This window comes from Pseudophryne corroboree, chromosome 8, assembly GCF_028390025.1.
Source record: "Pseudophryne corroboree isolate aPseCor3 chromosome 8, aPseCor3.hap2, whole genome shotgun sequence".
Taxonomy (NCBI): domain Eukaryota; kingdom Metazoa; phylum Chordata; class Amphibia; order Anura; family Myobatrachidae; genus Pseudophryne; species Pseudophryne corroboree.
This window is the reverse complement of record NC_086451.1, coordinates 437,036,459-437,058,982: the sequence shown is the minus strand read 5'-3', so window position 1 is coordinate 437,058,982 and position 22,524 is coordinate 437,036,459. Positions and strand designations below refer to the sequence as shown.

Below are 22,524 nucleotides of genomic sequence, written 5' to 3'. Positions count from 1 at the left end.
ATAACCAAGACACTAATAAGGTACTGATTGCGGTTCAAGATAAACAGATTGCACTGAAATACAATTACTAATGCAAATACACTATAGGGTATTTGAACTACCCAGATATAAAATGAAATACATGTAGTGTTTTTATCAGAGAAATGAACAACATTTGGGTTGGGTATAGGATGTCGGCGGTCAGCATACCGACGCCGGGATGCCGACCGTCGCGATTGTGACTACATGTTTACACTTGGAGAACCATGGTGTCATCTAATGTGCCTGTCACATACAGTAGCCGGGTTGCTTTTTTTTCTGATTGAAGCCTAAAACCCAACTACTACTGTAAGATCAGATCAGGAAGTTACTTATGTTTGTGGCCACAAGATCTACTGTATGGTCCCTGTGAATTGTGAAATAATTATTGTGAAATAATTTGAATTGGTCCTGGACCACCAATCCAAGTCACCACTGCAAGTGTCCCGAGGCACCCCAGGGTGCGACAGCACACACAGTTTGAGAACCACTGTACTAATGGACAGATGATAGTAAATGAGTCTTAGAGAATCGGCTAGAAGTAAGTATCGGAGAAGCAATAGTGATGAAAGTTACTCTGCGCTTACCTCGGCTAAGCAGCTGGAGTTGATCCGTGTCTGGAGTGTCTGGCATGTAGTGAACGGAACAGTCACCTGATACGTAATATGCGACAGCGAGCAGTCCGGATTGCCATAGCACACTTAGGTATATCTGAAGCAAACACACCACAGGATGCTTTTATCCTATCAGGAGGCATCAACAACAGTATTCATCCACCGAGCCAGAGTGGAAGCAAGACCCAACAAGACGTATATTCTCAACGTTCACATTTGTGATTGACGGGGAGATGTATCAAACCTTCTACAAAGGACAGGTGGAGAAGGTGACCGTACAACCAATCAGCTGCTACTGTACGTATCATTTTATAGAATGTACGTACTTTATAAATTATAGTATGAAGCTGGTGTATTGTTATGGCCAACTTTTCCACTTGTTCTCTTTACAAGGTTTGATACCTTTGCCCCTTTGGCGGTTTATATGTGTGAGCCACGAAGCCTGCTTTTCTGATACTTTGTACAAGAACATATTAAATAACCCAATGCTACATAGATTTTAATTTGTGTTCTTTTATGTCAGACAATTCCAAGTTCATCATTTTAAAAAATGATAATGACAAAAGCACAGCAAATGAATAGATATTGTCAGCATGTGTCTCCACAGACACTGCTGGGAAAAAGAACAAGTCTTTAATTGCAATAATAGATTGCTCATAATAGCTCAGACACACAATAATACATTTCTGTTTACATGACTTATTTTATCCTATATGTAAACCTTACAATACAGTCATACAGATTGGGCAGCCAGACACCAGATCAGTGTCTCATTGGTCGAGCATCTCACTTGGGGCTAAGAGTGACTGGATGATGACTACACACACAGACATATTATAGACAGTTCCAAGCTGCACCTGATCAATCCCAAACAGATAATGGAGTAACTTGATTATTTGGGCCCGCAAACACAGCAATCTAAAATATCTAAATTGGCAGCCAAACTCTCTACACATGAAAAGCTGCACTAATAACCCAGGACTATACCTAGCTCCCACATTATTCCAACACATACCCGCATAAGGGTGTAGTATGGTATGCCGGCGGCCGGCATACCGGCGCCTGGATCCCGACCGCCGGCATACCGACAGCGTAGCGAGCGCAAATGAGCCCCTTGCGGGCTCACTGCTCTCGCCACGCTGCGGGCATGGTGGCGCGCGCTATTAATTCTCCCTCCAGGGGGGTCGTGGATCCCCAAGAGGGAGAAAAAGTGTCAATATGCCCGAAGGGGGGTGGTCTTCAGTATGCCGGCTGTCGGGATCCTGGCGCACAGAATACCGGCGCCGGAATTCCGACAGCCGGCATACCGACACTTATTCTCGCTCGTGGGGGTCCACGACCCCCCTGGAGGGAGAATAAAATAGTGTGGCGCGCGTAGCGCGCCACCGTGCCCGCAGCGTGGCAAGCGCAGCGAACCCGCAAGGGGCTCATTAGCGCTCGCCACACTGTCGGTATGCCGGCGGTCGGGCTACTGGCGCCGGTATGCTGGTCGCCGGGAGCCTGACGCCGGCATACCATACTACACCCCTGCTGGGTGTAGTATGGTATGCTGGCGGCCGGGCTCCCGGCAACCAGCATACCGGCGCCGGGATCCCGACCGCCAGCATACCGACAGCGTGGCGAGCGCAAATGAGCCCCTTGCGGGCACGGTGGCACACTGTTTATTCTACCGACAGCCGGCAAACTGAAGACCACCCCCCGGAGGGTAATATGGTAACCAGTGTTAGAAAACAGGGTCATTACAGACAGCTGCCATGGTCAATCAAAGCCTTGGGTAAATTGTTCCTCATCCCCTGAGTGCCCGCTGGGTATATGGGCATATGTAATAGCACAACACCTCTGATTGTTGTTCCTCATCTTCATCTTGAGAGTCAGTAACTATAAAGGTATGTGTCATCTGGAAATGATTCATTTGACACCTGTAATAAACAAATATCTGTGTAATATAGTTTGAACAGAAAGATAATATAACGTTGAACAGCAACAAAACAAAAATGTAATAAACCTCATGGTAATAAATAATATTAACTCTACAGTACATATTATATGCAGCTCCTAACAAGGGAATTATATGTAAACCATAGACAATAGATACATAAATAATTGCATATAAACAATGGTAGTGCAAACAATAAAATGGATTATCAATTTAATTAAACACTATAAATAACACTTAAATCTCTTCAAGAGAGATAATAAATCATTAACACTGCAATGTGCAATATAAATAAAGTTGTCTAGTACGAATCTTGTCCTCCTTTCCACAAATACAGAATTACTGTTACGTCTGTGTCTATGTTACTTTCGTGATCAGGACCTGAAAGTGACATAACGAGAGGGCAGGAGAGAATGTCCGCCCTTACAGCACCTAAATGTTTTGTCCATTCTCCATTCGTTTGAGATGAATTTTTTTTTCCTATGCACCAGTGGACGCTCGCCACAGGTTACTATTCCAAATAGTTTGTGACATTGACCCAGGGGATTATGGGAAAGGTCCTCTCCACGAAGGGAAACTAGACGCTACCTTACTGTTACACCTGAAGCTCAGTACACCTGTTGACAACTAAGGTGGACTGGGCTTTACCTTAAAATGTACTATATTTGAAGCAAAGTAATAACTTATGTGATACAGTACAGAGGTTAAACCAGGTGTGTCGAAACATTTTGCAAAGAGGGCCAGATTTGGTGAGGTAAAAATTTGTGGGGGCCGACCAGATACACAAATGCCCCCAGCAGTGCTGCCAGATACACAAATGACCCCAGTGCCAGATACACATTACAGTATATGCCCCCAGGGTTGCTGCCAGATACACATTTTCTGCCCCCACAATGCTGACAGATACACATTATATGCCCCCAGCAGTGCTGCCAGATACACAAATGCCCCCAGCAGTGCTGCCAGATACACATTATATGCCCCCAGCAGTGCTGCTAGATTCACAAATGCCCCCCGTGCTGTCAGCTACACAAATGCCCCAAGTGCCAGATACACATTATATGCCCCCAACAGTGCTGCCAGATACACATTATATGCCCCCATCAGTGCTGCTAGATTCACAAATGCCCCCAGTGCTGCCAGCTACAAAAATGCCCCAAGTGCCAGATACACATTATATGCCCCCAGCAGTGCTGCCAGATACACATTATATGCCCCCACAGTGCTGCCAGATACACATTATATGCCACCAGCAGTGCTGCCAGATACACATTATATGCCCCGACAGTGCTGCAAGATACACATTATACGTCCCCAGCAGTGCTGCCAGATACACATTATATGCCCCCAGCAGTGCTGCCAGATACACATTATATGCCCCGAACATTGCTGCCAGATACACAAATTTCCCCAGCAGTGCTGCTAGATATACAAATGCCCCCAGTGCTGCCAGATACACAAATGCCACCAGTGCCAAATACACATTATATGCCCCTAGCAGTGCTGCCAGAATCATCCCTACAGTGTGCCAATACCCCTAATCCCCCCTCCCTCCAGCATACTGCAGCATTATCCAGCACTCCTGCCCCACCACCTGCACACTCGCCAGAAAGACGGCAAAAACTTCACAGCTTCACAGTGGCGACCGGCACCCCCTCACCCGCTCCAGACAGTAAGAAAGCCGGAAGTCCTTCCGCCTCTACTGGGAAGGTAAATGCGCGCTCGCGGGGGCCCCACCATCAGCTGCTGGGACGCCACTGGATTGCTCTGTCCTCACTGTGAGTCCCTCCCTCTGGCGTCCCGTGTCTACTGCTCTGGCCGCTTCCGGCTGCACAGAGGCTGCTGGCCAGTGAAAATGTGAGCAGAGGGGAAATGTGAGCAGAGGCTGCGGGCCGGTGGAAATGTCAGCACGGGCCGCAATTGGCACCCAGGCCGGACTTTGGACAGGCCTGGGTTAAGCAGTCAAGATATCTCTGTATATATATAAAACAATGTAAATCATTGAAGTCATAAGGGTAATCAAAAAGAAAATACATTAAAGTATGCATAAAAGAATCATTAAACTACTTAAGTACGATATATAACGTTTCCGTAATATTGTATTTATTTGCTATTAAATGATCCTCTATGCCTGTAGGTGTCACTGCCGACACTGATATCACCCTGGTAGGACAAAAATATGATAGTGTCTCAGTTACACTGTACAGTATTTCATTATTTTCCATCCCACTAAGTACAATTCTATTTTACATGTTACTGGCATTTATCAAGCTCTTTGACTACAACAGTAACTAAATAGAAAAGTATTACTGACACAAGAAAAATAAGAATTTACTTACCGATAATTCTATTTCTCATAGTCCGTAGTGGATGCTGGGGACTCCGTAAGGACCATGGGGAATAGCGGCTCCGCAGGAGACTGGGCACATCTAAAGAAAGCTTTAGGACCATCTGGTGTGCACTGGCTCCTCCCCCCATGACCCTCCTCCAAGCCTCAGTTAGGATACTGTGCCCGGACGAGCGTACACAATAAGGAAGGATTTTGAATCCCGGGTAAGACTCATACCAGCCACACCAATCACACCGTATAACCTGTGATCTGAACCCAGTTAACAGCATGATAACAGAGGAGCCTCTGAAAGATGGCTCACAACAATAATAACCCGATTTTTGTAACAATAACTATGTACAAGTATTGCAGACAATCCGCACTTGGGATGGGCGCCCAGCATCCACTACGGACTATGAGAAATAGAATTATCGGTAAGTAAATTCTTATTTTCTCTAACGTCCTAAGTGGATGCTGGGGACTCCGTAAGGACCATGGGGATTATACCAAAGCTCCCAAACGGGCGGGAGAGTGCGGATGACTCTGCAGCACCAAATGAGAGAACTCCAGGTCCTCCTCAGCCAGGATATCAATTTTGTAGAATTTTACAAACGTATTTGCTCCTGACCAAGTAGCTGCTCGGCAAAGTTGTAAAGCCGAGACCCCTCGGGCAGCCGCCCAAGATGAGCCCACCTTCCTTGTGGAGTGGGCATTTATAGATTTTTGGCTGTGGCAGGCCTGCCACAGAATGTGCAAGCTGAATTGTACTACAAATCCAACGAGCAATAGTCTGCTTAGAAGCAGGAGCACCCAGCTTGTTGGGTGCACACAGGATAAACAGCGAGTCAGATTTCCTGACTCCAGCCGTCCTGGAAACATATATTTTCAGGGCACTGACAACGTCTAGCAACTTGGAGGCCTCCAAGTCCCTAGTAGCCGCAGGCACCACCAATAGGTTGGTTCAGGTGAGACGCTGAAACCACCTTGGGGAGAAACTGAGGACGAGTCCTCAATTCCGCCCTGTCCGAATGGAAAATCAGATAAGTGCTTTTTCAGGATAAAGCAGCCAATTCTGACACGCGCCTGGCCCAGGCCAGGGCCAACAGCATGACCACTTTCCATGTGAGATATTTTAACTCCACAGATTTAAGTGGTTCAAACCAATGTGACTTTTGGAACCCAAAACTACATTGAGATCCCAAAGTGCCACTGGAGGCACAAAAGGAGGCTGTATATGCAGTACCCCTTTTACAAACGTCTGAACTTCAGGGACTGAAGCTAGTTCTTTTTGGAAGAAAATTGACAGGGCCGAAATTTGAACCTTAATGGACCCCAATTTCAGGCCCATAGACACTCCTGTTTGCAGGAAATGTAGGAATCGACCCAGTTGAATTTCCTCCGTCGGGCCTTACTGGCCTCGCACCACGCAACATATTTTCGCCAATTGCGGTGATAATGTTTTTGCGGTTACATCCTTCCTGGCTTTGATCAGGATAGGGATGACTTCATCCGGAATGCCTTTTTTCCTTCAGGATCCGGCGTTCAACCGCCATGCCGTCAAACGCAGCCGCGGTAAGTCTTGGAACAGACAGGGTCCTTGCTGGAGCAGGTCCCTTCTTAGAGGTAGAGGCCACGGATCCTCCGTGAGCATCTCTTGAAGTTCCGGTTACCAAGTCCTTCTTGGCCAATCCGGAGCCACGAATATAGTGCTTACTCCTCTCCATCTTATCAATCTCAGTACCTTGGGTATGAGAGGCAGGGGAGGGGACACATACCCTGACTGGTACACCCACGGTGTTACCAGAGCGTCTACAGCTTATTGCCTGAGGGTCCCTGGACCTGGCGCAATACCTGTCGAGTTTTTAACCATGTGGAAGACTTCTGGGTGAAGTCCCCACTCTCCCGGGTGGAGGTCGTGCTGAGGAAGTCTGCTTCCCAGTTGTCCACTCCCGGAATGAATACTGCTGATAGTGCTATCACATGATTTTCCGCCCAGCGAAGAATCCTTGCAGCTTCTGCCATTGCCCTCCTGCTTCTTGTGCCACCCTGTCTGTTTACGTGGGTGACTGCCGTGATGTTGTCCGACTGGATCAACACCGGCTGACCTTGAAGCAGAGGTCTTGCTAAGCTTAGAGCATTGTAAATGTCCCTTAGCTTCAGGATATTTATGTGAAGTGATGTCTCCAGGCTTGACCATAAGCCCTGGATATTCCTTCCCTGTGTGACTGCTCCCCAGCCTCGCAGGCTGGCATCAGTGGTCACCAGGACCCAGTCCTGAATGCCTAATCTGCGGCCCTCTAGAAGATGAGCACTCTGCAACCACCACAGAAGGGACACCCTTGTCCTTGGTGACAGGGTTATCCGCTGATGCATCTGAAGATGCGATCCGGACCATTTGTCCAGCAGGTCCCACTGGAAAGTTCTTGCGTGGAATCTGCCGAATGGGATTGCTTCGTAGGAAGCCACCATTTTACCCAGAACCCTTGTGCATTGATGCACTGAGACTTGGCTCGGTTTTAGGAGGTTCCTGACTAGCTCGGATAACTCCCTGGCTTTCTCCTCCGGGAGAAACACCTTTTTCTGGACTGTGTCCAGGATCATCCCTAGGAACAGAAGACACGTCGTCGGAACCAGGTGCGATTTTGGAATATTGAGAATCCAATCGTGCAGCCGCAACACTACCTGAGATAGTGCTACACCGACCTCCAACTGTTCCCTGGATCTTACCCTTATCAGGGAATTGTCCAAGTAAGGGATAACTAAAATTCACTTCCTTCGAAGGAATATCATCATTTCGGCCATTACCTTGGTAAAGACCCGGGGTGCTGTGTACCATCCATACGGCAGCGTCTGAACTGATAGTGACAGTTCTGTACCATAAACCTGAGGTACCCTTGGTGAGAAGGGTAAATTTTGACATGAAGGTAAGCATCCTTGATGTCCCGAGACATCATGTAGTCCCCTTCTTCCAGGTTCGCAATCACTGCTCTGAGTGACTCAATCTTGAATTTGAACCTCTGTACGTAAGTGTTCAAAGATTTTAGATTTAGAATCGGTCTCACCGAGCCGTCCGGCTTCGGTACCACAACAGTGTGGAATAATACCCCGTCCCCTGTTGCAGGAGGGGTATCTTGATTATCACCTGCTGGGAATACAGCTTGTGAATGGATTCCAAAACTGTCTCCCTGTCAGAAGGAGACATCGGTAAAGCCGACTTTAGGAAACGGCGAGGGGGAGACGTCTCGAATTCTAATTTGTACCCCTGAGATATCACCTGAAGGATCCAGGGGTCTACTTGCGAGTGAGCCCACTGCGCGCTGAAATTCATTGAGACGGGCCCCCCACCGTGCCTGATTCTGCTTGTAAAGCCCCCAGCGTATACTGAGGGCTTGGTAGAGGCGGGAGAGGGTTTCTGTTCCTGGGAACTGGCTGATTTCTGCAGCCTTTTTCCTCTCCCTCTGTCACGGGGCAGAAATGAGGAACCTTTTGCCCGCTTGTCCACGAAAAGACTGCGCCTGATAATACGGCGTCTTCTCATGTTGAGAGGCGACCTGGGGTACAAACGTGGAATTCCCAGCTGTTGCCGTGGCCACCAGGTCTGAAAGACCGACCCCAAATAACTCCTCCCTTAATAAAGCAATACTTCCAAATGCCGTTTGGAATACGCATCACCTGACCACTGACGTGTCCATAACCCTCTACTGGTAGAAATGGACAACGCGCTTAGACTTGATGCCAGTCGGCAAATATTCCGCTGTGCATCACGCATATATAAAAATGCATCTTTTAAATGCTCTATAGGCAAAAATATACTGTCCCTATCTAGGGTATCAATATTTTCAGTCAGGGAATCCGACCACGCCAACCCAGCACTGCACATCCAGGCTGAGGCGATTGCTGGTCGCAGTATAACACCAGTATGTGTGTAAATACCTTTTAGGATACCCTCCTGCTTTCTATCAGCAGGATCCTTAAGGGCGGCCATCTCAGGCGAAGGTAGAGCCCTTACAAGCGTGTGAGCGCTTTATCCCCCCTAGGGGGTGTTTCCCAACGCACCCTAACCTCTGGCGGGAAAGGATATAATGCCAATAACATTTTAGAAATTATCAGTTGTTATCGGGGGAAACCCACGCATCATCACACACCTCATTTAATTTCTCAGATTCAGGAAAACTACAGGTAGTTTTTCCTCACCGAACATAATACCCCTTTTTTGGTGGTACTCGTATTATCAGAAATGTGTAAAACATTTTTCATTGCCTCAATCATGTAACGTGTGGCCCTACTGGAAGTCACATTCGTCTCTTCACCGTCGACACTGGAGTCAGTATCCGTGTCGGCGTCTATATCTGCCATCTGAGGTAACGGGCGCTTTAGAGCCCCTGACGGCCTATGAGACGTCTGGACAGGCACAAGCTGAGTAGCCGGCTGTCTCATGTCAACCACTGTCTTTTATACAGAGCTGACACTGTCACGTAATTCCTTCCAACAGTTCATCCACTCAGGTGTCGACCCCCTAGGGGGTGACATCACTATTACAGGCAATCTGCTCCGTCTCCACATCATTTTTCTCCTCATACATGTCGACACAAAAGTACCGACATACAGCACACACACAGGGAATGCTCTGATAGAGGACAGGACCCCACTAGCCCTTTGGGGAGACAGAGGGAGAGTTTGCCAGCACACACCAGAGCGCTATATATATATACAGGGATAACCTTATATAAGTGTTTTTCCCCTTATAGCTGCTGTATAGTTAATACTGCGCCTAATTAGTGCCCCCCTCTCTTTTTTTAACCCTTTCTGTAGTGTAGTGACTGCAGGGGAGAGACAGGGAGCTTCCCTCCAACGGAGCTGTGAGGGAAAATGGCGCCAGTGTGCTGAGGAGATAGGCTCCGCCCCTTTTTCGCGGACTTTTCTCCTGCTTTTTTATGGATTCTGGCAGGGGTTAAATGCATCCATATAGCCCAGGAGCTATATGTGATGCATTTTTTTTGCCATCCAAGGTGTTTTTATTGCGTCTCAGGGCGCCCCCCCCAGCGCCCTGCACCCTCAGTGACCGAAGTGTGAAGTGTGCTGAGAGCAATGGCGCACAGCTGCAGTGCTGTGCGCTACCTTGTTGAAGACAGGACGTCTTCTGCCGCCGATTTTCCGGACCTCTTCTGCCTTCTGGCTCTGTAAGGGGGCCGGCGGCGCGGCTCTGGGACCCATCCAAGCTGGGCCTGTGATCGTCCCTCTGGAGCTAATGTCCAGTAGCCTAAGAAGCCCAATCCACTCTGCACGCAGGTGAGTTCGCTTCTTCTCCCCTTAGTCCCTCGAAGCAGTGAGCCTGTTGCCAGCAGGTCTCACTGAAAATAAAAAACCTAATCTAAAACTTTCACTAAGAAGCTCAGGAGAGCCCCTAGTGTGCACCCTTCTCGTTCGGGCACAGAGATCTAACTGAGGCTTGGAGGAGGGTCATGGGGGGAGGAGCCAGTGCACACCAGATGGTCCTAAAGCTTTCTTTAGATGTGCCCAGTCTCCTGCGGAGCCGCTATTCCCCATGGTCCTTACGGAGTCCCCAGCATCCACTTAGGACGTTAGAGAAAAGCAGTGATTGTGGTACCAGTCATGACAATCCTACCATTAATAGCTTAGGACTAAAACATAATATTTGCCTGTAACATTACAAGGTCTCGTTCTGAGAAAACCATCAGATAAATTGCATGGTATAACTCTATTGATCTCTACACTGAGCTGGCTATGATGCCCACACATGCAGTAGAGATATACACAGCTTGGAGGAGACCAACACTCACTCACAGGCACCATAAAGAAGACAGAACAGAACAAAACATACAAACAGAACACAATGGTCATATAAAGAAGGAGTCAGGTAGTCATTGAGTAACATAATGACTGTGTGCCAGGCTCAGACATAGTGACATATTAGTGTGCCAGGCTCAGACATAGTGACATATTAGCGTGCCAGGCTCAGACATAGTGACATATTAGTGTGCCAGGCTCAGACATAGTGACATATTAGTGTGCCAGGCTCAGACATAGTGACATATTAGCGTGCCAGGCTCAGACATAGTGACATATTAGTGTGCCAGGCTCAGACATAGTGACATATTAGCGTGCCAGGCTCAGACATAGGGACATATTAGTGTGCCAGGCTCAGACATAGGGGCATATTAGTGTGCCAGGCTCAGACATAGGGGCATATTAGTGTGCCAGGCTCTGACATAGTGACATATTAGCGTGCCAGGCTCAGACATAGTGACATATTAGTGTGCCAGGCTCAGACATAGTGACATATTAGCGTGCCAGGCTCATACATAGGGACATATTAGTGTGCCAGGCTCAGATATAGTGACATATTAGTGTGCCAGGCTCAGACATAGTGACATATTAGTGTGCCAGGCTCAGATATAGTGACATATTGGTGTGCCAGGCTCAGACATAGTGACATATTAGCGTGCCAGGCTCAGACATAGTGACATATTAGCGTGCCAGGCTCAGACATAGTGACATATTAGTGTGCCAGGCTCAGACATAGTGACATATTAGTGTGCCAGGCCCAGACATAGGGACATATTAGTGTGCCAGGCTCAGACATAGTGACATATTAGTGTGCCAGGCTCAGACATAGTGACATATTAGTGTGCCAGGCTCAGATATAGTGACATATTGGTGTGCCAGGCTCAGACATAGTGACATATTAGCGTGCCAGGCTCAGACATAGTGACATATTAGTGTGCCAGGCTCAGACATAGGGACATATTAGTGTGCCAGGCTCAGACATAGGGGCATATTAGTGTGCCAGGCTCAGACATAGGGGCATATTAGTGTGCCAGGCTCAGACATAGGGGCATATTAGTGTGCCAGGCTCTGACATAGTGACATATTAGTGTGCCAGGCTCAGACATAGTGACATATTAGTGTGCCAGGCTCAGACATAGTGACATATTAGTGTGCCAGGCTCAGACATAGTGACATATTAGTGTGCCAGGCTCAGACATAGGGACATATTAGCGTGCCAGGCTCATACATAGGGACATATTAGTGTGCCAGGCTCAGACATAGTGACATATTAGTGTGCCAGGCTCAGACATAGTGACATATTAGTGTGCCAGGCTCAGACATAGTGACATATTAGTGTGCCAGGCTCAGACATAGTGACATATTAGTGTGCCAGTCTCAGACATAGTGACATATTAGCGTGCCAGGCTCATACATAGGGACATATTAGTGTGCCAGGCTCAGACATAGGGACATATTAGCGTGCCAGGCTCAGACATAGGGGCATATTAGTGTGATCCCTGAAAAACAGTCATTTTAAAGGGATCCCTGCAAACAGTAAGTATCCCCAAGATGTAAGAAGGAGGGATGGCAGCAGTTGTCTCCAATATTTGCCATGGTTCCTCCATTTGTGACCACAGAAGCAGCCCTCACAGATTTCTACGGGGGCTGCTCAACAGATTGGAAATAGGGATTTTTGTTTACTTATCGTAAAATCTCTTTCTCTGATTCCATCTGGGGGACGCTGCGCCATTACTTGTGGGTTAGAGGTGTGTGGTTGTGGAGTTTGGCACAGAACTATTAAAACCTGACTCCTCCCCCCTCTATCCCCTCCCATCTCCTTCCTGCCTAGCCAGCACCTCAGTTAACGTTTAGCCAAGCCAAAGGAGATAGACCGAAAAAAATTAACTGGTTAAACCAGACAACATATGGGAGGGATCGCAGCGTCCCCCAGATGGAATCAGAGAAAGAGATTTTACGGTAAGTAAACAAAAATCCCTATTTCTCTTTCATCCATCTGGGGGACGCTGCGCCATTACTTGTGGGATTTCCCAAAGCAAGCAAATGAGAGGAGGGAGACATAGATGGCATAGCCGACCGCCAAATTTGACGCCCAACAGGGGCAGTCTCCAAACCGAAAGTGTGAGAACGGTAAAACCTTTTTAAACGTATGCACAGACGACCAGGTCGTTGCCCTACACGACTGCTCAATAGACGCAGCCCCGCGAACATCTCAAGAAGCTCCAATAGCTGGAGTCGAAGGAGCTTGAATCGAGTCAGGAACTGAAACATTAGAAGACTGTGTGATGGTCGTAGTTACCCAACGAGTCACTGTGTACTTGGAATCCGGCCAATCTCGTTTGGACGCAGCCATTAAAAACCAACAATGCATTCGTACGACGGATAGAATTCGTACGAGATAAATAAATCCATAAGGCCCTAAGCACATCTAAGAGAGCCAAATGGGAATCCTCCCCGGAAGGAGGAGGAGTAAACGCTGGAAGGACAATGTCCTGATTTAGATGAAACACTGACACAACCTTCGGAAGGAAGGTTTTGTTCGCAGAACCACCCGATCATCATGAAAACCCAACAAGGGTGGTCTGCAAGAAAGAGCTGCCAATTTAGATGCTCATCTTTTGGAGGCAATTGTCAATCGGAAGACATTGAACGTTATATACCGCAATTGTACAGATTCCACGGGTTGAAATGGAGATTTCTGAAAAGCCGTAAGGACTAAGTTAAAGTCCCAGGGAGGAACCGGAGGAACAAAAAAAAAAGGTGGCTGAATCCGAAGAACTCCCTGAAGGAACGTCTGAACTTCTGGAATGATAGCCAGTCTCCTATGAAGAAGAACCGACAAGGTAGAAACTTGACCCCATTAGTGAAGAAGTCTCAGATCCTTATTGAGACCCTCCTGAAGGCAGGATAACAGACGAGGAAACTCTAAACACATCCGGTGTTAAACCACGCTTTTCACACCAAGCAATGTAAATTCCAGAAGCCACCGGTTATCTAGCCAGAATCATCGTTTACTCAACAGGACGAGAAAACCCTTTTTCCCCTTAAAATGTTGGATTCAAGAACCAAGCCGTCAAAGTCAGCCGACCCAACCTGTGTGGTGACTGAATCATAAGATCTGGAGCAGAGGGGGTCGGGATGGTTCCTCGACGACCCTATTGTGCAGAAGAGTGTACCACTGTCATCGTGGCCAATCTGGGTCCACCAGAATTATTGGAAGACCTTCTCTCTGAACGAGTTGAAGCAGACGTGGAATCAGTGGAAATGGTGGAAACACATATCCCAGTTGAAAGTGCCACAGCGCCGTCAGTGCATTGATTAGAATTGCTTAAGGGTCCTGAGTACGCGACCCGTAGAGAGGAGGTTTATTGTTGAGACAAGACGCCATCAGATCTACATCGGGCATCCCCCACCGGGCTACTAGAGTCAGAAACACCTCCTGGTGAAGCCCCAACTCTCCCTTATGCACCGTGTGACGGCTTAAGAAAAACCGCTTCCCAGGTCTCGACTCCTGGAATGTGAATCGCGGATATGATCGGAACCCAATGTTCCGCCCAAGTGAGAATCTGAGCGACTTCTTTCCTGGCGGTCCAGTTTCGAGTTCCTCCCTGCTTGTTTATTTAAGTAACTGCCGTGGTGTTGTCGGGCTGAACCCGGACTGGATGACCCTTTACCATGGTTTGAATCCGAAGGAGTGCATACCGGACTGCCCTCAACTCCAAGATGTTGATCTGTAACTTCGACTCGACTGTTCCAGAACCCCTGAAAGTGATGAGTCTGAAACACCGCCCCTCAACCTCTGAGGCTTGCGTCTGTGGTGACCATCCCCCAAGAGCAAATCGTGAACGGAACCCCTTTTGGTCAAATTGGGGCTGTGAAGCCACCAGCGAAGCGACTGACGAGTCTTCACAGACAAGCGGATTAGCTGTAATTCGAGATGAGGTCCTGTCCGTGAGGAAGAAACGCTTTCTGGTTGGTGGCGTCGAATAAGAGTCCCAGAAATATCATTTTCTGGGAAGGAAGTAAAGACGATTGTGGAAAAGTTATTATCCATCTGAATGACTATAGAGTCTCTATCGTGAGACGCAAGTTCTGGTGAAGGATCAACTCTGACAGTCCTGATGAAAAGATCGTCTAAATACGGAGTAATGCTGACACCCTGGCACCACAGAATTGCCACCACACGGCCCATGACCTTTGTGAATACCTGAGGAGCCGTGGATAGACCAAAGGGAAGAGAAACTGAAAATGGCAAGGACCAACTGCGAATCTCAAACGAGATTGACGACCCGTCCAAATAGGAACATGCAGGTAGACGCCTTTTATGTCTATTGAAGCCAAATATTCCCCTGGTTTCATGGCAGCGATAATCGAACGGATGGATTCCCTTTTGAACTTTTGGGTTGAGAGATATGGATTCAAACCTTTTAGATTTAAAATGGGCCGAAACGGTTTGCCCACAAGAAAAAGACCTGAGTAAAATCCCTGACCTCTCTGCTGAGCGGGACTTAGAAGAATTACTCCATTTCGTTAGAGAGTGGCTGTTGCATAAAGAAGAGCTCGACGTCAGGAGGGAGCGTTTTGGAGAGGAGTGACGAACACACGATATGGGACTGGTTCCTCGAGATGTAACATATAAGACCTCCGTCACCCACCGATCTGGTTTTGACAGGAGCCACACTTCCTTGAACTGCCGTAACCGTGCCCCAACCGTCATTGATCCCTCCAGAGATCGTTAACCGTCATGCAGTAGGTTTGTCGGCAGGTTTACTGGCTGGTCTACGAGTCGCCTGTGTTCCTCTACCTCTGAATGCCTCTCTTCGTGGGAACCTGGAGAAAGAACGAAAGGAATGGAAACTACCTCTGTCCTGTGTACGAAAGGACCGAAACCTCGTGGTCTTCGGTCTCTGAGGAGCAAATTGAAGAAAAGGGCTCTTGCCCCCTGTAGTATCTGAAATAATCTTCTGTAATTCCGACCCAAAAATAAACTCACCTTCAAAGGGTATCGCCGTCAAGTTCTGTTCCAAGTCAGAAACGGCATTCCCAAACCCGAAATCAAAGAGACCGTCTTGCTGTCACGGTCAAGGCAGAAATACGGGATTGTAGCGCAGTAGAATCTAACAAGGCCTCACCCACATAAGTAAGAGCCTCCTAAATCTGCTCTGCTAACTGAATGGCTTCCGATGGATCGTGGGACTGCAGTCCAGATACAACCTGTGCCAGCCAGTCATCCGCGGCCATGAGGACCCAAGTGCTAGCTAGAATTGTGCGTAGAAAAACACCTGATAAAGATAACAGATTTAATTATTGTTTCAATCTTCCTATCTGTAGGATCTTTCAACGTCACAGACTGTACAAAAAGAATAACCGTAGCTTTTGCTAAATGTGAAATAGGAGCGTCTACCTTTTGGGGCTGTTTATCAACATCTTGGGGTAAATTTACTAAGATTCGTATTTTCCCGTTTGAGGTCAAAGTTCAATCACGAATGACATCGAAAGTGTAAATATGCAACTTTTTGAATTGATTACGACTAATTTACTAAACTGCCGTATTCTGCATTTTCGGGTTTTCCGATGTCGATGTCATTCGTTTTTTTTTGCAGTGTTTTACGTGAGTGACTTGTAAAACACTGCCGACTTTATTACAATGAATCTCGGCCGGATCTGAGAGATCCGTGCTGGGCTTCATTGTGCAGCTTGTAAAAAAAAAAAAAAAATGTTTAAATGTAAAAAAAAAAATTGCGTGGGGTTCCCCCTCCTAAGGCAAACCAGCCTCGGGCTCTTTGAGCCGATCCTGGTTGCAGAAATATGGGGGAAAAATGGACAGGGGTTCCCCCATATTTAAGCAACCAGCATCGGGCTCTGCGCCTGGTCCTGGTTCCAAAAATACGGGGGACAAAAAGAGTAGGGGTTCCCCGTATTTTTGAAACCAGCACCGGGCTCCACTAGCTGGACAGATAATGCCACAGCCGGGGGTCACTTTTATACAGTGCCTTGCGGCCGTGGCATCAAATATCCAACTAGTCACCCCTGGCCGGGGTACCCTGGGGGAGTGAGGACCCCTTCAATCAAGGGGTCCCCCCCCCCCAGCCTCCCAAGGGCCAGGGGTGAAGCCCGAGGCTGTCCCCCCCATCCAATGGGCTGCGGATGGGGGGCTGATAGCCTTTGTGAAAAGTGATTGATATTGTTTTTAGTAGCAGTACTACAAGGCCCAGCAAGCCTCCCCCGCAAGCTGGTACTTGGAGAACCACAAGTACCAGCATGCGGCGGAAAAATGGGCCCGCTGGTACCTGTAGTACTACTACTAAAAAAATACCCCAATAAAGACAACACACACACACCTTGAAAGTATAACTTTAATACATCCATCCACACCTCCATATACACATACTTACCTTATGTTCCCACGCAGGAGGTCGGTCCTCTTCTCCAGTAGAATCCATGGTGTACCTGTAAAAAAAATTATACTCACATAATCCAGTGTTGAAGGCTCCTCTGCTTGTAATCATTTTGTAATCCACGTACTTGAAAAAATAAAAAAACGGATACCCGACCACGAACTGAAAGGGGACCCATGTTTTCACATGGGCCCCCTTTCCCCGAATGCCAGAAACCCACTCTGACTGATGTCTAAGTGGGTTTCTTCAGCCAATCAGGGAGCGCTACGTTGTGGCACCCTCCTGATCGGCTGTGTGCTCCTGTACTGTATGACAGGCGGCACACGGCAGTGTTACAATGTAGCGCCTATGCGCTCCATTGTAACCAATGGTGGGAACTTTCAGGTCAGCGGTTGACCGAAAGTGACCTCACCGCTGACCTGAAAGTTCCCACCATTGGTTACAATGGAGCGCATAGGCGCTACATTGTAACACTGCCGTGTGCCGCCTGTCATACAGTACAGGAGCACACAGCCGATCAGGAGGGTGCCACAACGTGGCGCTCCCTGATTGGCTGAAGAAACCCACTTAGACATCAGTCAGAGTGGGTTTCTGGCATTCGGGGAAAGGGGGCCCATGTGAAAACATGGGTCCCCTTTCAGTTCGTGGTCGGGTATCCGTTTTTTTATTTTTTCAAGTACGTGGATTACAATAAGAATTTACTCACCGGTAATTCTATTTCTCGTAGTCCGTAGTGGATGCTGGGAACTCCGTAAGGACCACGGGGAATAGCGGGCTCCGAAGGAGGCTGGGCACTCTAGAAAGATCTTAGACTACCTGGTGTGCACTGGCTCCTCCCACTATGACCCTCCTCCAAGCCTCAGTTAGGTACTGTGCCCGGACGAGCGTACACAATAAGGAAGGATTTTGAATCCCGGGTAAGACTCATACCAGCCACACCAATCACACCGTACAACTCGTGATATGAAACACAGTTAACAGTATGAAACAATAGAGCCTCTCAACAGATGGCTCAACAATAACCCGATTTAGTTAACCATAACTATGTACAAGTATTGCAGATAAACCGCACTTGGGATGGGCGCCCAGCATCCACTACGGACTACGAGAAATAGAATTACCGGTGAGTAAATTCTTATTTTCTCTAACGTCCTAGTGGATGCTGGGAACTCCGTAAGGACCATGGGGATTATACCAAAGCTCCCAAACGGGCGGGAGAGTGCGGATGACTCTGCAGCACTGAATGAGAGAACTCCAGGTCCTCCTCAGCCAGGGTATCAAATTTGTAGAATTTTTGCAAACGTGTTTGCCCCTGACCAAGTAGCTGCTCGGCAAAATTGTAAAGCCGAGACCTCTCAGGCAGCCGCCCAAGATGAGCCCACCTTCCTTGTGGAATGGGCATTGACAGATTTTGGCTGTGGCAGGCCTGCCACAGTATGTGCAAGCTGAATTGTACTACAAATCCAACGAGCAATAGTCTGCTTAGAAGCAGGAGCACCCAGCTTGTTAGGTGCATATAGGATAAACAGCGAGTCAGATTTTCTGACTCTAGCCGTTCTGGAAACATATATTTTCAGTGCCCTGACAACGTCTAGCAACTTGGAGTCCTCCAAGTCCCTAGTAGCCTAGGCACCACAATAGGCTGGTTCAGGTGAAACGCTGACACCACCTTTGGGAGAAACTGGGGACGAGTCCTCAATTCTGCCCTATCCATATGGAAAATCAAATAAGGGCTTTTACAAGACAAAGCCGCCAACTTTGATACTCGCCTGGCAGAAGCCAAGGCCAATAACATAACCACCTTCCACGTGAGATATTTCAGATCCACGGTTTTTAGTGGTTCAAACCAATGTGATTTTAAGAAACTCAACACCACGTTGAGATCCCAAGGTGCCACAGGAGGCACAAACGGGGGCTGACTCTGCAGCACTCCTTTTATAAATGTCTGAACTTCAGGTACTGAAGCTAGTTCTTTTTGAAAGAAAATCGACAGAGCCGAGATCTGTACCTTAATGGAACCCAATTTAAGGCCCATAGTCACTCCTGCTTGCAGGAAATGCAGAAATCGACCTAGTTGAAATTCCTCTGTTGGGGCCCTTTCGGCCTCACACCATGCAACATATTTTCGCCATATGCGGTGATAATGAGTTGCTGTAACCTCTTTCCTGGCTTTAGTAAGCGTAGGAATGACTTCCTCCGGAATGCCCTTTTCCTTCAGGATCCGGCGTTCAACCGCCATGCCGACAAACGCAGCCGCGGTAAGTCTTGGAACAGACAGGGCCCCTGCTGCCGCAGGTCCTGTCTGAGTGGCAGAGGTCATGGGTCCTCTGATATAAATTCTTGAAGTTCTGGGTACCAAGCTCTTCTTGGCCATCCACGAGTATCGTTCTTACTCCTCGCCTTCTTATTATTCTCAGTACCTTTGGTATGAGAGGCAGAGGGGAGAACACATAAACCGACTGGTACACCCAAGGTGTTACCAGAGCGTCCATAGCTATCGCCTGAGGGTCCCTTGACCCGGTGCAATATCTTTTATAGCTTTTTGTTGAGGCGGGACGCCATCATGTCCACCTGTGGCCTTTCCCAATGGTGTACAATCCTATTGGAAGACTTCTGGAGGAAGTCCCCATTCTCCCGGGTGGAGGTCGTGTCTGTTGAGAAGATCTGCTTCCCAGTTGTCCACTCCGGGAATGAACACTGCTGACAGTGCTAACACATGATTTTCCGCCTATCGGAGAATCCTTGTGGCTTCTGCCATCGCCATCCTGCTTCTTGTGCCGCCCTGTTGGTTTACATGGGCGACTGCCGTGATGTTGTCTGATTGGATCAGTACCGGCTGGTTTTGAAGCAGAGGCCTTGCCGGCCTCAGGGCATTGTAAATGGCCCTCAGGTCCAGAATATTTATGTGTAGGGAAATAACCTGACTTGACCAAAGTCCCTGGAAATTTCTTCCCTGTGTGACTGCCTCCCAGCCTCAAAGGCTGGAATCCATGGTCACTAGGACCTAGTCCTGTATGCCGAACCTGCGGCCCTCTTGAAGATGGGCACTCTGCAGCCACCACAGTAGAGATACCCTGGTCCTTGGAGACAGGGTTATCAGCCTATGCATCGGAAGATGCGATCCGGACCACTTGTCCAACAGGTCCCTCTGAAAAGTTCTTGTATGGAACCTGCCTAATGGGATTGCTTCGTAGGAAGCTACCATTTTTCCCAGGACTCGCGTGCAATGATGCACCGCTACCTATTTTGGCTTCAGGAGGTCTCTGACTAGAGATGACAACTCCTTGGCTTTCTCCTCCGGGAGAAACACTATTTCTGGTTTATGTCCAGAACCATCCCCAGGAACAGTAGACGTGTCATAGGAACCAGCTGTGACTTTGGACTGTTTAGAATCCAACCATGCTGTTGTAGCACTTTCCAAAATAGTGCTACCCCGACTACCAACTGCTCCTTGGACCTCGCCCTTATAACGAGATTGTCCAAGTACGGGATAATTACAACTCCCTTTTTTTTGAAGGAGTATCAACATTTCGGCCATTACCTTGATAAAACACCCTCGGTGCCATGTACAGTCCAAACGGCAGTGTCTGGACTTGGTAATGGTAATCCTGTACCACAAATCTGAGGTACTCCTGGCGAGGATGGTAAATGGGGACATGAAGGTAAGCATCCTTGATGTCCCAGGATACCATGTAATCCCCCTCGTCCAGGCTTGGAATAACCGCCCTGAGCGATTCCATCTTGAACTTGAATTTTTGTGTTCAAGGATTTTAAATATAAAATGGGTCACACCGAACCATGCGGTTTCGGTACCCCAACCCGTGTGGAATAGTAACCCCGTCCTTGTTGAAGTAGGGGCACCTTGAGTATTACCTGCTGGGAATACCGCTTATTAATTGCCTCTAGCACAGCCTCCCTGCCTGAGGGAGTTGTCAGCAAGGCATATTTTAGGAAACGGCTGGGGGGAGACATCTCGAATTCCAGCTTGTACCCCTGAAATACTACTTGAAAGAAACAGGGATCCACCTGTGAGCGAGCCCACTAATTGCTGAAATTTTTGAGACGGCCCCCCACCGTACCTGGCTACACCTGTGGAGCACCCGCGTCATGGTGTGGCCTCACAGGAGGCGGGCGAAGAATCTTGATTCTGGGAACAGGCTGACTGGTGCAGCTTTTTTCCCTCTACCCTTGTCTCTGTACAGAAAGGAAGCGCCATTTGACCCGCTTGCTTTTCTGAAGCCGAAAGGACTGTACCTTTGTCTGTGAGGAAACCTGAGGTAAAATTATTTCTTCCCAGCAGTTGCTGTGGATACGAGGTCCCAGAGACCATCCCCAAATAATTCCTCACCCTTATAAGGCTCTCTATGCGCTTTTTAAGTCAGCATCACCTGTCCAGTGACAGGTCTCTAATACCCTCCTGACAGAATGGACATTACATTTATTTTGGATGCCAGCCGGCAAAATATCCCTCTGTGCATCCCCCATATATAAGACGACGTCTTTAATATGTTTTTATGTTTTCCAACTAGTATCCCTGTTTGACAGGGTCACCGACCACGCTGCAGCAGCACTATCTGCAGGTCTCAGTCTAGTACCTGAGTGTGTAAATACAGACTTCAGGATAGCCTCCTGTTTTTTATCAACAGGTACCTATTAAAGTGGCCGTATCCTAAGACGGCAGTGCCACCTTTTTTGACAAACGTGTGAGCGCCTTATCCACCCTAGGGGATATCTCCCAGCGTAACTTATCCACCTGGCGGGAAAGGGTACGCCATCAGTAACTTTTTATAAATTACCAGTTTCTTAACGGGGGAACCCACGCTTTCACACACTTCATTTATTCATCTGATGGGGGAACAAAACACTGCCTGTTTTTTCTCCCCAAACCTAAAACCCATTTTTAGAGGTGCTTGGGTTAAAGTCAGAAATGTATAACACATTTTTTATTGCCGGGATCACGTCACGGATGTTCCTAGTGGATTGTGTATATGTCTCCACCTTGTCGACACTGGAGTCAGACTCCGTGTCGACATCTGTGTCTGCCATCTGAGAGAGCGGGCGTTTTTGAGCCCCTGATGGCCTTTGAGACGCCTGGGCAGGCGCGGGCTGCGAAGCCGGCTGTCCCACAGCTGTTACGTCATCCACCCTTTTATGTAAGGAGTTGACACTGTCGGTTAATACCTTTCACCTATCCATTTACTCTGGTGTCGGCCCCACAGGGGGCGACATCACATATATCGGCCTCTGTTCTGTCACCATATAAGCCTCCTCATTCAACATGTCGACACAGCCGTACCGACACACCGCAGACACACAGGGAATGCTCTAAACGAGGACAGGACCCACAAAAGCCCTTTGGGGGGACAGAGTAAGAGTATGCCAGCACACACCAGAGCGCTATATATATACAGGGACTAACTG

General features: G+C 48.0%; 1 protein-coding gene across 8 annotated transcripts in view; it reads right to left on the bottom strand.

Moving 5' to 3' along the window:
- Positions 1 to 22,524, bottom strand: part of MSH5 (mutS homolog 5) — a 419,392-nt gene that overhangs the window by 234,577 nt on the left and 162,291 nt on the right. For 7 of the 8 annotated variants that reach the window (XM_063938069.1, XM_063938065.1, XM_063938070.1 and 4 more), the window contains exons 2-3: positions 2,470 to 2,551; positions 606 to 729 (exon numbers count right to left, since the gene is read on the bottom strand). In XM_063938069.1, coding sequence (XP_063794139.1) covers positions 606 to 729; positions 2,470 to 2,544 — 199 coding nt within the window. In that variant the 5' untranslated portion in view covers positions 2,545 to 2,551. Of the gene's footprint in view, positions 1 to 605; positions 762 to 2,469; positions 2,552 to 22,524 lie in introns of those variants that run through there. The other variant, XM_063938072.1, reaches the window with a different exon arrangement.